Source organism: Ovis canadensis, chromosome 6 (assembly GCF_042477335.2).
Source record: "Ovis canadensis isolate MfBH-ARS-UI-01 breed Bighorn chromosome 6, ARS-UI_OviCan_v2, whole genome shotgun sequence".
Taxonomy (NCBI): Eukaryota; Metazoa; Chordata; class Mammalia; order Artiodactyla; family Bovidae; genus Ovis; species Ovis canadensis.
Window position 1 is genome coordinate 17,884,653 of NC_091250.1, and position 15,500 is coordinate 17,900,152.

The window sequence follows — 15,500 nt, forward strand, 5'->3', positions numbered from 1 at the left end:
CTATGCTCATGTATTAAGTCCGTCAGCATCTCAGGAGAGGACAACGGCAGTAGCTTGTCTGTGACATGGTATTTGGGGCATCATCTGGGAAAATTCAGTGTGTTGGTATGACTTAATGCTTGGAGTCTGGATCAGCTAGGCTGGAGGACTCACTGCCAAAATGAAGGATGAGAAGGAAAATAAATACCCTGTGGTAAATAGCATTATTTCCTTCTTTTTACGTCTGAATAATATTGCCACCACATCTTTTTTATCCATTCTTCTGTCAATGGACATTTAGTGTGCTTTCATGTCCTGGCTATGGTAAATAGTGCTGCAATGAATATTGGGGTGCATGTATCTTTTTAAATTAATATTTTCTCCAGATACATGCCCAGGAGTGAGATTTCAGGATCATCTGGTAACTCTATTTTTACAACATGGATGGACCTAGAGATGATTATACTAAGTGAAGAAAGGCAGACAGAGAAAGATAAATCTGACGATACCACTTATATATGAATCTTAAAATTTATGCAGATGAACTTATTTACAAATCAGAAATAGACTTACAGAAATAGAAAGTAAATTCATGGTTACCAAAGGGGAAAGAGGAGGTAGGGACGAATTAGAAGTTTGAGATTAACATATACACACTACTTGATATAAAATAGATAACCAACAAGGATCTACTGTATAGAACAAGGAACTATACTCAGTGTTTTGTGATAACCTATAAGGAAAAGAATCTCTCTCTATGACTCTTTGAGACCCCATGGACTGTAGCCCACCAGGCTCCTCTGTCCATGGGATTTCCCAGGCAAGAATACTGGAATGGGTTGCCATTTCCTTCTCTAGGAGATCTTCCCAACCCAGGGATTGAACCTGTGTCTCCTACCTCTCCTGTACTGGCAAGCAGGTTCTTTACTACTAGTGCCACCTGGGAAGCCCTCATAAGGAAAATAATCTCTTCTTTCTCTCTTTATGTATATACAGGTACATATAATTGAGGGCTTCCCTGATAGCTTAGTTGGTCAATAATCCACCTGCAACACAAGAGACCCCAGGTTGATACCTGGATCAGGAGGATGCACTGGAGAAGGGATAGGTGACCCCTCCAGTATTTTGGGGCTTCCCTTGAGGCTCAGCTGGTAAAGAATCTGCCTGCAATGCGGGAGACCTGGGTTTGATCCCTGGGTTGGGAAGATCCCCTGGAGAAGGGAAGGCTACCCACTCCAGTATTCTGGCCTGGAGAATTCCATGGACTGTATAGTCCATGGGAGCGCAAAGACACAACTCAGCGACTTTCACTTTCTTTTCTCCAACATATAACTGAATTGCCTTGCTGTACACCTTAAACTAACACAGCATTGTAAATCAACTCTACTTCAATTAAAAAAATACCCTAGTGGCTTTTACTCCTTTCGGAAAGAAGGGGCAGTCCACTGAGGCTGAGGATATGAGGTAGGAGGCTGGAGGAGAGGGGTGGAGAATTGAAATAGTTTCTAAGAGGAGAGGAATTGGGAGTCCCCAGGCCTGAGAATTTCTGAGTAACATTTAAGGCTCAACTGAGATTTTGAACTTCTTGTTGCAATACTCTGCACAGTTGACTTATTTCCAGCAATATACAATACTAGTGGAGAGTAGTAGCTATACAGTTTCCTAGGGTAAGAAGGGTTGGGTTATACCACAGACCTTACTTGGATATAAACCTCATTCTATATTTATTGATATGTGTACCTGAGGAAAGAAAAGCTCTAGCTAAACCTTAAAGAAAGGGGTGAATGAGGAATAGTTACCCTACCAAAGTGATACCTGGGAACATTTCTTGCCACCTCTGTGCTCATTTGTCATATTATTTAAATGCATATAAATGAATCTTTCTCTTATTTGGGGGAAAAACTGCCCAATCTCAAGTTAGGAATTAGCCTTACTTCATGGGGTTAAGTTTGATCTTCTGATGTGCTGTGTTGAGAAGGGGTCTAATGCCAAGCCTGGAATTTCAGGGCTGGTGCGGGATGAACAGAGAACTTTGTCATGGATGACGGAAGGTCAGTGGTAGTGTTCATCCTGCCCTTCTCTCTAGCTATACCTACTCCTGTTTGAGATACGAAGGGAATGGTAGTAATTATAATAAAAAGTGATAGTAGTACAATGACAAAGCTTTTTTCATTATACCATGTAATACATACATAGCATTACACTTTTGTAAAATAACATTACACGTTTGTTGAATGTTTAAAGAGTGTCTAACAGGACGAAATCTGCAGAAAAATGTTCAAATATTTACTAAGTAATTTTAAGATCATTGTCATATAGAATTTATTCTGACAGAATTTTATAACAAATGCTCTAAGTTTGTAGCCTTCTTCCTTGAGTACATTCCCATTTCAAATCAAGAGCAAATCCATGACCAATATTTGGTTTCTTCTATACTACGAAGATAATTGAATTGTCTATATACTTGCATACTAACATTTTAATTAAACCGACTGTCACTTCTTTCTGTTAATTCTCTCAAAAAGATAGCTGAATAAAGTGATTGTACTGATCATTTGTACTAACCAATTTAGTCAAAATTCTTTACCTACTATATTTTATTGGTTCAAAGATGAGGACTTTAAAAATATTTTAATATTATGAGATTTAATTACAATTGATTGTATGTCATTTCTTTACTAGAAGCATTTTTTCTTTCTTGGTGGTCCATAAAATAACATTGCAACTTACATTCTATGGCATCATAGATTCAAAGAAAAGCAGAAGGTAAGTCACAGAAAGAAAGAAAAATTGGCATCTAATAATTCATAGAATAATGAACTGATTCACCAACATACTTCATAGTAAGTTCTTTCCAAGTAGAATTTTCTTCTAATCAATATCACCTACATTCTAATTTTCACAGGTAGTATTAAGTCCTATCAAGATTTTTCTGTTGACACAACATTGTTAGTCAACTACACTTCAACAAAATTAAATAAAAAATATTTTTCTGAATGATGTTGTGGTAATTCTCATGTATCAAGACCTTACAACATTTCAGGAACCTTAACCTTTATAGCAGAAATTCATCAGGCAGCCAATAAAGTCATTACAGTGGGTAAATTCCAGAGTAAATATAGTGACAGACTTTTATCTAGCCAAGGAGTGAATCATGGAATTTACAGCACCAGACCATAAAGCTCTTCCAGTTTTTAAATGATAAAACTAAGATCTACAGAGGTTTAAGGTGTAGATCCTATGCTTCTGTTTAAATGGTAGAACAAGACTGTTGCATGAGAGAACATGAGAATAAATCACTAATTTAATTCTCCCATTCATGATTTATAGATCTGGCTGTTGTGAAATTTCACAAGATGCCAAAATTTTTCTCTCTCTAGCAAAGGTTAGGTTTTACCTAGCTTTAATCTCAAGGAGCAAAGTATGCAACTGACTGTTCACTTAATAGTAGACAGAAATGAAGATCTTTAACACTCATACTTTTTAATCTTTTTGAGAAATTGAGATTATTGTTTAACACATTTTCTGAGCAACTCATACTACTTTGCTTATTTCAGATCTTCTATAAGATTACATTATAAGAAGATCTTATACTGTGCTTATAAGTTTTTTATTTCACATATTGCAAAGAGTCTTTAGTAAATGATATTCCTAGAAAACTGTATAAATCTGTTTTCATTCAGAGTTTCAAAACCTCCCTTTGTATCATAAAATTTGAAGTGGAAAAAAGTCTTTGAAACCAAAAATTTTTCAAAGATTAGTATTTGACATTAATGTCTCAAGAATGCAGCTTTATAAATTGGCCTTGGTGGGGACACCTTATAAAAAATTAAGATGATTAAATACAACGGACATCGTAATTTGGGCATTCTTGCAGACACGCTTTTATTAGTATTCTTGGAAAATACAGAAAAGAAAGTGTCTAATGACTCCAAATTATATTCTTAAATCTAAAATATTTGCTGATATAGCAAATTGTTTACATAAAAATTCTTAGAGAATTAAATTATTTCATCTGTAATTCTTGCAGCAGAGTAAAAACAGCCAACTTGATGATGAGGAGCTGGGGTAAATTTGTTTCTATGAACAGAATGTGACTTAAGGGATGGAGTAAACAGAGAGTATATACAGACCTAAATGAGTTATTTCTCTTTAAACAATTGAAACTCCTAAAGTGTCTTATATTTTCATCCTTAGTTTAGAAAAAAGAAAGTATAAATACCATTTTACTATTCTTTAATCATTAGTGAGTTTTTAAAAAATATGATCATATGTATTGTTATAGTATATTTATTACCTGATGGTGGTATTTTAATTCTTGGTCATAATCCCTTTCTAACTTTATAAAAATACAGTGCTCAGTCATATATGACTGCGCCCATGGACTGTAGCTCACCAGGCTCCTCTGTCCATGGAATTTTCCAGATAAGATACTAGAGCAGATTGCCATTTCCTACTTCAGGGAATCTCAACCCAGGGATCTAACCCGTGTCTCTTTTCTCTCCTGCCTTGGCAGGAGAATTCTTTACCACTAGGGCCACTTGAGAAGTCCCCTTATAAAAATATACCTAATGACAAATATTTTAGAAACCTTTTTTGAGGGGGAGGAACTACAGAGATTATTTATATAAATAATGAGATATAATTTCTATTGAACTTTAAATAGTATTTCATCAGTCTAACAATTAGAAAGATAAAACATTTTCCAACAAAGTTTAGGTAATTCCATTTGTCTTGGAATTTTGTTCTGTTTGTAGTTTGAAAGCAGATTGCAATCGTAGTTGTTATAGCAATAAAGCTTGCATGTATCTCCTAGACAGTGTTCTGTATCTATTAGGAAGACTTTCTATTATTTAAGTTTGATTTGGAAGAAGTTGTAGTCATCTACATCAATAAACAGTGTGTGTGAGAGAGAGAAACTTTGGCTTTTCCAAGTACACTGCTGCTGCCGCCGCTAAGTCTTTTCAGTCGTGTCCGACTCTGTGCGACCCCATAGACGGCAGCGCACCAGGCTTCCCCGTCCCTGGGATTCTCCAGGCAAGAACACTGGAGTGGGTTGCCATTTCCTTCTCCATCCAAGTACACTAGAACTACGTAAAACATCTGAGATCATTGTATCACAATTAGCCTGAATGATCAGGCACCAGGATGGCTTTGCTCCATCAATGCACTCTATGTACATTGTATTCTTTTATTCTTTCATAGCGTTCCGCACGGTAGTAGGTTAAGTACCTAGGAAACGGCGCTGACTCTTTCTGACCCGCAGGAAAATGTTCCATTCCTCATGCTCCCCGAAAGGAAAAGAGTAGCTCGATGCTGGGAACACATCTGACTCATTGCATTTTCCTAGTGGAAAAAAAGAAAGAAAGAAAGAAAGAAAACCTTCAGAAAAGCCAGTCCATCTTATCTGAGATTTGCTATTTGTGCTTTTTTAAGGTCTTCTCTTTGTTCGCTGTTAAAACAAACTCCTGGTCTGGCGTAAGAAACAACCGAACATCACAACAGAGGCGAGAGATACAGGAGCGGCGCAGTCGGGATGGGCTTAGTGCCCGCTTCCCCGGAGCTGGGTTTCTCTCGGCTTCCCGCACAGCCTCGGCCGCGAGGTGGCACCGACCGCCGGCGACGGCGCGCGGGCGGGACCTCAGCCGGGCGCAGCGCCTCCCTGCCCGCCCCTCCGAGCGCCGAGCGCGCACCCCGTCCGGGGCGCGTGGACGGACAGTGCGCGCGGCTGGCCGCGCTGCCTCTCGCATTCTCCGGGAGCCTCCGGCGAGACCACGGAGAGGGTGCGGGGGGCTGCGGCGCACCCGGGCTGTCACGTGTCTGGGACTAGGTGGAGCTCAGCTTCAGGGGCGGCTCTTTCCTTCCCCACCGATCTTTAGGATTTGTGCCGGAGAAACACCCGAGATCTTTCCACTCCACTCCGTTTCCTTCCGCGACTGTCCTTTTCGCTTTAATAAATGGGCCAAAAGACGGATCCAGCAGAGAGGGTAAGTTTCAAGTGTACACTTTTGAAGGGACTGACTTTTGAGAAATCTCTCACTGATGCGGTGAAGGATGAGAGACGAGGGAAAGGCTTTTGAGTCTCGAAACGGGGAGCTGCGGGCGCCCGGGCAGCCTTCCGTTCGGTCCCGCGCAGGCGGTAGCAAGATGCTCCATACCACGTGCCGCCCGGGACCGCTGCGGTGTGGGCTGGACGTCGGTGACCCAGGTTCTGTGTGGGATTCGAGTGCCCCTCCTCTGGCCGTGGTGAGACTGCGTCCCCCTTCCTTCGCTGTCTGACATCTTTCGCGAGCCTCCGCGGGGCGGCTACGCTGGGCTTTTGCGAAGGAAGGCGCCGCTGGGACAGCGGGAGGAGGAGGGCTTGCGGGTTCGCCTCGGCCCCGCGTTGCGCTCGTGTTGGCGGGGAGCCGCCCCGGGCCAGGTGGGCGCCCAGCGCGCCGCCTGGGTGGAGCCCTACCCCCCGGAGCCGGCCTCTTCTGGCTGACGCCGCGCACTGAGACACCCTGTTCCCTACTTCCGAGTTTCCAGCATCCAACTCTTGAGCTCCTTTTACGCTGGTGGTGGTGGTGGTGGTGGAGCGCCGCTGGGTAGGAAATTGTGGATGAACTGGAGATGGGGGTGCCAAAGCGGTCCGTTGGTCTCCAAGGTAGACTGGAGAGCGGAGAATGTTTTAAGGACTGATACCGGGTTGGATCTCTGGGTGGGTAAGATCGCCTGGGAAGGGAATGGCTGCTCACTCGTGTTCCTGCCTGGAGAATTCAATAGCCTGGGGAGCCTGGTGGGCTACAGTCCATGAGGTCGCGAAGAGTCGGATGGGACTGAGCAACTAGTACTTCCACTTTTCCCGTTGGGCCAGACAGAACTGAGTCTGGGCTCCGCTTGTTTGTTTCCGGCCGTAGTGGATGTTTTCTGCTTCGCCAGTCTCATCGTTATTGGTAGAGACATCTCCAGACAAATGGATGACAAGTGTGTGTGTGTACAAGTGTGTGTGTGTGTGTGTGTGTGTGTGTGTGTGTGTGTGGCGGAGAGGGAGGAAGTGGAAGTGTTAGGAATGAGGACAGTTTGGGGCAATTCACCTAGTTACACAATATGAAAAAGGTGGGCGCATAAGCGTGCCGACAGGAATTTTGATTTAACACATCCCATTTATTCTTTGATAACTCGGGAAAATCTAGGGGAGGGGAAAGTGAGGGAATGTGTTTTGACGTTCCTTTATTTTTTCTTTTGTTCTTTTCTTTTTTTAAAGGGCTTTCAGATGTGCCTTCCCACCAAGATCCCAGGGAAAGCATAACTTGCCAGGTGGCACACGGGCAGGGGAAGCGCAGAGCTTTCCTGGCTCTGCCTGAACGGGAAACCCCAGCAACAGTGTTGCTTCCCCGGTGAGAGCAGAAAGCTGCCTGCCAGGTTGCGTTGCATACCGATGACCAAAGACCTACTGCTTTTCGGGGGGTGACTACTGCTTCATTAGTCTTTTCTTATTGTTATACGGCAGCTCTCTGTTGAGCAAGCCCTCCCGGAAGGGGGAAAAAAAAAAAACAGAATTATGTAACTCATGTCCATGAACTAGCAATAACTTTGCTTATTAACAAAGTTAATTTGGTAAGTAACAAGGTTGATACTTCTTTTCCAAACACTAGGGAGTTGAGCAGCCAGTTTTGAATAAATGATAAAATGTACCTGAAGCAGACCCAGAACAGCAAACCATGAAGGCCAGTACTCTAACTGTAATGGAGAAACATTTCCATCTGGAAGGGGGCTAATTTGCCAACTGGTGATATATGTAGTGTGTCTGTTTTGTCCCTAGGTGTACAACATCTCTATTGAGATTTAACAACCATTCGTTTTTATTTTGTGGTGTCTTTTGGTACCTATTTCATTTTAGAGGTGTATATTGGAATAATAAATATTAAATCATTTTCTTTTTCAAAGATGATGTATGTAAATTCTCAATATTGTTATTTTTTGACAATTATCATCCTTGAGATTATGTCTAGGTAGGCTGAAAATACACCTTTTACCTAATGCAGAACCGTTTTACACAGGTAGAATGGCATGCACTTAGCAAAGGAGTCTTTTGAATACTCTAAAAAAATAGTTTTCATTTTCTATGTAGCTAAAGTGACTTCAACTTAATAAGAAGACTGCTATTCCTCCACGGGTATGTGTAGCAAATATAATTTCCAAAGATATAAATTTCAAATATAAATTCAAAGATAATGTCAAAGACTGGAGTTTCAGTAGATTTAACCTAAGTTCATCTGCAAGAAAGCTTTGTAGCCCATAAACTGTAATAATTTAATGTGGTTGCATTAAGTCCCATATGTAGTGACTTTTGTCAAAGTCAAAATTAGATATAGATGTAAAATAGATAAAACTGTATTTTTCTTTGTTTTCCCTACAAACATCTTGGTGCCTCCATTACCTGTTGCCTAGATTAATGCACTAGCCTCTAAATGAACCTATCTACTTCTCTCCTGTCTTAAGTCCTTGAAAACAGCTAGAGTAAGAATTTTAGAACACTATGATAGGACTTCACATCTTTACCAGAGACTCTCCGGCGAGTCCTCCTCTCTCCTCAGAGACAAGTCAAAGACTGTCCCTGGAGTCACACTCTGCAGTCTGTTTCTCCTCTGCTTACCCTCCAACTACTGCCCCATAGTCCCTCCCTTGTTTGTTTCACTTCTCGTCTACTGGCACCACACACACTCCAGTCGCAAGGATTTTGGCTGTGTTTTCCTTGTGTGCTGCCTCCCCGAGGCGTCTGCCTGGCTCCCTCCCCCACTGCAGGGACTTGGCTCATAGCCCTTTTCTCAGGCAGTCAGACGCCTTCCAAGCCACCCAGCAGCAATGCCCTCCCAACAATCCCAGGTCCCCTGCCTTGCTTCTTTCTTCTCCACTGCACTTACTACCATCTTGTCTACTGTCTCTTTTACTGATTTATTGTTTCATGTCTTTCTCTGTCCATAAGACTAGAAACCCAGTAGAAAGGTTACTGCTGTTTCCACGAAAGCCACGTCTGACACAAAATTGTGTCTGATAAATATTTCTTGGATGAGTGAATTCTCTTTCAGGAACAATTCCTTTTTTAATTTTTGACGAAGTGGAACATCCCCCACACCTGACCTAGTAAAATGATTCTTTTAACTAGCATCCATTTTGCACGTAAAAGGACTATGATAGTGTAGATAAGGAAGTCACCTTGGAGTCCATATCAGCAAACAAAGAATGCTGGGCCATCAAGCCACCAGCCACTGCAGCTGCCCTGAACTGTGTACCCTGAGGAAATTCACACAGGAAAGAAGAGGATACTGGCCCTAACAGTATTTCAGTGAGCCCAGACTCGTGTATAGAAATGCATTAAATTCATTAGCTTCAGGTGTCTTGTTTTCTTTAAATAACAGTAATATTTTGATGTTCCAACTACCTGATTTTTGTTGCAAAAACGCCTATATATGCTGGCTCCTCCCTTACCTCTCTGGAGCAGTCCCGCAGAATGGTTTGAGAGGGTGTCTACGGGGTGTGAGTCCTCAGTGTGTCCACCAAATAGAACATAATTCTCAGCTTTTAGGTCATGCATTTTTTCCAGTCAACAATAGAATTCAGCCATTGATGTTAGTATTAACTCACATAAAAGCTTTCCATCCAAGTGTCTACTACTTCATCAGCCATTTTTATTCTAAAGCTGATATTTGAAAGGTATTATGAAATACACATAATATCTACCTTCAAGAGATAATATCACAATTGAGAAGAGCCAATTAAGATTCAAGGGACTATATCGTGCTTTGAAAGGTGGGTAGAATTTGGATGGATGATGAGCAGCAGCAGAGACAACAGATGCAGAAGCTATCATGGGCTGGTGCCCTTGGTGACTGGCCCTGCTGGGACAGGGCATGCCCTGTGGGGTTGTTAGACCAGGAGTGAGGGACAGGGTGGTGGTGTGCAGGTGTCAGGCCAGCCCAGGAAGCGCAGTGATCGCTGCGTCGCATGCTTCACCGGGTCCTGTGTGCTGATGGGGCCGTGCAGAGTTAGAGGATGCCGTTTCCTGTCATGCGAGCTCTACCAGTAAAGGAAAAGTCAGATAACTGAGCCGTAAAGTTAAATACCCTTCCAGCAACTTGACTCTGAAGTATGATGAGAAATTTTCTTGAATTCCTAAGAGAGTAGCATTGAAGTGTATACAATTTACTAGCTGTGTACAACAGCTAGTAGGAAGCTGCTGCATAGTACAGGGGGCTCAGCCTGCTGCTCTGTGACAGTCTAGAGATGTGGATGGGGGCGTGGGAGGGAGGCTCAGAGGCAGACAATATATGCATACATATGACTGATTCACGCTCTTGTACGGCAGAAACCAGCACAACATTGGAAAGCAATTATCCTCCAGTTAAAAATTCTTTTTCCTGAATTCTTAAGTTCAACACTTCCAAATAATTTTTAGATTAACACTTGCTTCCTCTCTGTTCATTTTCAGACACTGATAGACACAGATATCCTCTCTCTTTGGTATTCTTGAGAGAAAAGTGTGATACCAAGGAAGTTCAGGAGCCTTTCCAGGCTGCTGACAGAGGAGAGAGTTTCTATAACATTCACACTTGGTATCATTCCACTGCCTTTCCTAGCCATGATACTTTTCATTCTCATTACATGGTAGCAACCTTTACTTTTATTCTTCAGTTTTATAAGTTGTTTTATAACAGACAGCACCTCATATTCTAGAAAGCAAAAGCACTCAAGGGAAGAGTCAATAGTGGCACCACTTAAAAGGCAAAAGCATATTTTATTCATGAAATTTCTTATCTCCTTTTCAACGGAAGTAAATCTGCATGATTTTCTTTATTGTTCTCACAGAAGAAAGAAAAGCACTGCAATGCCCTTTCTTAACACAGGCACAATGGCTTGCTAATTAACATTAAAAAAACCCATGTCGTTTATTTACTTAGTAATCTAAGGAATATCAGAGATTTTTCCTTTTTTTTTAAAGGAGTTTTTAAGGTCTACACGACTGTTGTCTGTGATTTGTTTTATTGGTAAGAAAAGAGTATTCCTATTACAAAATGCTGTGAAAGATCAACAGTACAACTAAGATTTACATCTCAGCCTTGTATCTGTATTCAGTCTAGTGGGGAGAGAAGATATTTACATGAACAAAACCTTAGAAATCCATAGAAAGCTTCTGACATGTTAATAAAATTATTGAATATTTAAGTCAGAAATAACTTCAGAGTTACCCCAGTTGAATCCCCTTACATATCATGAGGACTTTCCCAGACTTTCTAGTGCAATTACAAATTATGTGCGGGGAACAGTTTGCAGGCAGTTTGTGCCATTTGAGTAAACTCTTGTTCCTCATAAAGATGTGAAATAGTTTTAATATAATCCACTTCCCTTGGTCCTGCTTCTAACTTGAGTGGACATAATATTCTGAACCAGAAGCCATGGACCAAATGCTGCCCATTCAGATGGGAGAAGATGTGTGTATGATTCCTAGGAAGTCTTTTCTGGATTAAACATCTCTTGTTCTTTCAGCAGTCCTTCATAGGACAAAGTTTCTTGGTGGTTCACTGAATTGATCATTTTCTTAAGGTACTTGTGCCAAATAGTCCTCTCTGAAGAGCAGTTCAGTGTATGATGGGGCTATTGCTATCAATACAATTTGATAAATTCTTTTTTAGAGTAAGAGAAAGAATTAGATTTAATTTTTTTATTTTCCTTTGTTAGTTTCATATCTGTTTCATATGTTCTAACCTGTGCATTGTTTTTTTTAATATGTTAATATTCCTACAATGTTTAGGAATGTGCTGATGGTCCTTTATGTAAGGCTTATAGGCAGGAGATTTATACATACTTTACTAATGCACAGACCACTACATTTTCCTGAAACTCAATACATAAGTACATTCAGTTAAAAGTATTAGTAGTGTTTTCAAATTGTTTGCACCATTTCTACTATATTAAAAAAGATGTATATATATATATATAGAATACATTTTGTTTATTTCAGTGTCTTCACTTTAAATTGTACTATGAATGAGAACTTGTTGCGACTGCCCTCAATAAAATTAATAAAACAATGGTCATTTTCTCTTTACAGATTGTTCAGTTCAAGGGAATGAAGAATTCAGAATAATTTTGATAAATGGATTTTAATATAGAGAATAAAAATAAGTTGAGTCTTTGTCCATTTGTCTAAAGTCATCTATAACAGCCAAACCAGTCAAAATGAATTCAACATCATTTTCTCAGGTGGAAAATCATTCAATCTATTATAACTTTTCAGAGAAGAATTCCCGGTTTTTGGCTTTCGAAAATGATGATTGTCACCTGCCCTTGGCCATGATATTCACGTTAGCACTTGCTTACGGAGCTGTGATCATTCTTGGGGTCTCTGGAAACCTGGCTTTGATCATCATCATCTTGAAGCAAAAAGAGATGAGAAATGTCACCAACATCCTGATTGTGAACCTTTCCTTCTCAGACTTGCTTGTGGCCATCATGTGTCTTCCCTTCACATTTGTCTACACGCTGATGGACCACTGGGTTTTTGGTGAGGCAATGTGCAAGTTGAACCCCTTTGTGCAGTGCGTTTCCATCACTGTGTCCATCTTCTCTCTGGTCCTTATCGCCGTGGAACGGCATCAGCTGATTATCAATCCTCGGGGTTGGAGACCAAGTAATAGACATGCATACGTAGGTATTGCGGTCATCTGGGTCCTTGCTGTGGCTTCTTCTCTGCCCTTCCTGATCTATCAAGTATTGACAGATGAGCCCTTCCAAAATGTGACCCTTGATGCGTTCAAGGACAAATACGTCTGCTTTGATAAATTTCCATCAGACTCTCACCGGCTGTCTTATACCACTCTCCTCTTGGTGCTACAGTACTTTGGCCCGCTCTGTTTTATATTTATTTGCTACTTCAAGGTAGGAAAACCTTTTCCCCTTAGCATTTTCATTTTTACCTTCTTTCCGCAGGAGTACTCATTCAGTGAATGGTTCTATTTGAATTCTTTATTTTTTCCCTCTTGTAGATATACATACGCTTAAAAAGAAGAAACAGCATGATGGACAAGATGAGAGACAATAAGTACAGGTCCAGTGAAGCCAAAAGAATCAACGTCATGCTGCTGTCCATCGTGGTGGGGTTTGCCGTCTGCTGGCTGCCTCTCACCATCTTCAACACTGTGTTTGACTGGGACCATCAGATCATTGCTACCTGCAACCATAATCTGTTGTTCCTTCTCTGCCACCTCACAGCCATGATCTCCACGTGCGTCAACCCCATATTTTATGGCTTCCTGAACAAAAATTTCCAGAGAGACCTGCAGTTCTTCTTTAGCTTTTGTGATTTCCGGTCTCGGGATGATGACTATGAGACCATCGCCATGTCCACCATGCACACAGATGTTTCTAAAACATCTCTGAAGCAAGCAAGCCCAGTCGCACCTAAAAAGATCCACACTGATGATAATGAAAAAATCTGAACCTGCCATAGCATTTGGTCCCAAATGATTGACATCTGCTTAAAAACAAGCACAACCTGAATGGACTTTCATTACCTGTTCTCTTATGGAATGGGATTGAAATCATTTAAGGAAGACCAAGATTTTCTCGTGTTGCTTTTTATTGCTTTTGTAGTAGTTGTCATAATTATATCTGGAACAAAATGTGTGGGCTTTAGAAAATTTTGGCAATAGCCTTGACCAAACATCTTTGAAGTGCTTTTTTGTAAACTTATGCATAGAGTAGAAAGGCTTTTATATTGTATTTATTAGAAAGAAATTTCTTTAATATATTTGTATAAACTGACTTTAGAAGCTCTGTACCCGATGTTCTCCCTCCACTGAGCCACCCTGGCTCAGTGAGATTGTTGGTAGATCGGACAGTCCTGCTTAGGTGAGATTGTCAATAGGTTGGGCAGTCCTGTGCGGTATACACATCCCTTCAGCCTGTTACATGTGACAGCTGGCAAAAGCAGCATTCAAGATGTGAATGCCTACTCTGAGATTGTTCAGAAGTGACTTGCATTGTTTTTGAAATTTTAAGATAGGATTTAGTTTGCTCCTAATTGATTATCACTTCAGATGAAAAAATGCATTTAAAAGTACTCAGTGGTGAATATCATGGGGCATTGGGGCATCCACAAGAATTAAGTGGGAAACCAGTTCCCTAACCTCAATACTATTTTGGTTTCTGACAACCAAAGGATTTCAGAGTATAACAAGTTAATTAGTATTGCTACATAGAGTTGGAATATATTTATTTGAATGAAGGGTCAAGAGGCTTCTGTTCTTCATGGACTGTTCAGTGTTTGTCAAGCCTTCTGGCATAAATAAATATATATGTAACTTTAAAGCATTTATTTCTAACTTATATATGACCACAAAGTGTATTTTCTATACATCAGTGCCTACATAGACTCATTTTTAATGTTCAATGGCCATATTTCAAAGGGCACCAAGGTGTACAGAGTTGAAAGACTGTCCCCCCTGCCTAGGAGGGGTAAATACCAGAAAACTGAGGTCACTTCCTGTAGCTCATGTTAACTTATGTGAACTGTGTGCTTTGTGGAGTCTTAACCATCATGCACTGTGTACCAAGGCATTTTGTCACATTAATATATTGATACTCATTTCATGTACCCTGTAATCACGATTGAGCCTCAGAATCATTGAAAGAGATATTTTAAAAAATAAGCATATCTCTGATGTATTATACAAAATATTAAATGTGTCTGATTTTAGAAGGGCAGACATTTTCTTTACTAAAATTGTTTCTCTGTTTTCTGAACAGTCTCTTTTGTGTCTCTCTTTATCTTCATTTTTTGTTTTTCTTTTTTGGTCCCTTGTCTTCCCTCCTGTGAAGCATCCTCTATCTGCCTGCCAATAAAGCATTTTCTACCTTGTGGTATAACCCTTGGTGGTCCAGCCTCTCTCCCTGGCTTTCTGAAGCTTAATGAAGACAGCGGCTGTTTTATAAGATTCTGTGTCCCAGTGTATTTAGCAAAGTGCAAGCAAGTGCACAGAAGGTTTTTAAAAATTTTTCTTAAAAATGAATAAATAATGGTCCAAATCCTTCTTTCTCATTTACTATTGAATTTACTTTACATGCTGAAATTTTATTGGACTCCTTCTCCTAAGTTCTTTTTTACCACAGAAGTGTTTTCTCTTTTATTATATCATTTTCATTTCTAAAATAACCAAAATGACACTTTAGAAACTTGCATGATTTGTCTTACAAGACAAATATCAGTCTTTGCATTGAATGTTAATATAAATTCAAATTATAGCCGAAGAATGAATTTTACTTAAAACAATTCTAAAACCATTATTTAATGCATAATGAAAAATATCATTTTTCCTTACCAAAACCTGGAATTTGAAACTAACTGGTGTTTTCTGCCTTGGGGGACAAATGGGAGATTTTGTCTTTGTCTACTTAGGTGCTATGGAAACAAATAGCTGCTTGAGAACAGCCTGAATATGCAGGTGCTTTTTTGTCAGCACATTTGCTGAGATGCCATTTCT

The 15,500-nt window shown here is 40.3% G+C and overlaps 1 protein-coding gene across 3 annotated transcripts; it reads left to right on the top strand.

Annotated features, from left to right (window-relative positions):
* The first annotated feature begins 5,647 nt into the window (after positions 1–5,647).
* NPY1R (neuropeptide Y receptor Y1) lies at positions 5,648–15,045 on the top strand. 3 transcript variants are annotated; one of them, XM_069592934.1, is made up of 4 exons: positions 5,648–5,966; positions 7,226–7,358; positions 12,071–12,897; positions 13,005–15,045. In XM_069592934.1, exons 3-4 carry the CDS (start codon positions 12,199–12,201, stop codon positions 13,455–13,457), a joined length of 1,152 nt encoding a protein of 383 aa, XP_069449035.1. In that variant the 5' UTR covers positions 5,648–5,966; positions 7,226–7,358; positions 12,071–12,198; the 3' UTR covers positions 13,458–15,045. The 3 variants fall into 3 exon arrangements, with proteins under 3 accessions (XP_069449035.1, XP_069449037.1, XP_069449038.1); XM_069592936.1 differs by having other exon boundaries at positions 5,656–5,966; positions 7,226–7,578; XM_069592937.1 differs by lacking the exon at positions 7,226–7,358 and having other exon boundaries at positions 5,687–5,966.
* The last annotated feature ends 455 nt before the right edge of the window (positions 15,046–15,500 follow it).

Bases quoted from the DNA above. Each gene is read 5' to 3' on its own strand.
- NPY1R (XM_069592934.1), top strand. From the start codon at position 12,199: ATGAATTCAACATCATTTTCTCAGGTGGAAAATCATTCAATCTATTAT. The intron at 12,898-13,004 runs GTAGGAAAACCT...TCCCTCTTGTAG, and splicing joins TATTTATTTGCTACTTCAAG to ATATACATACGCTTAAAAAG.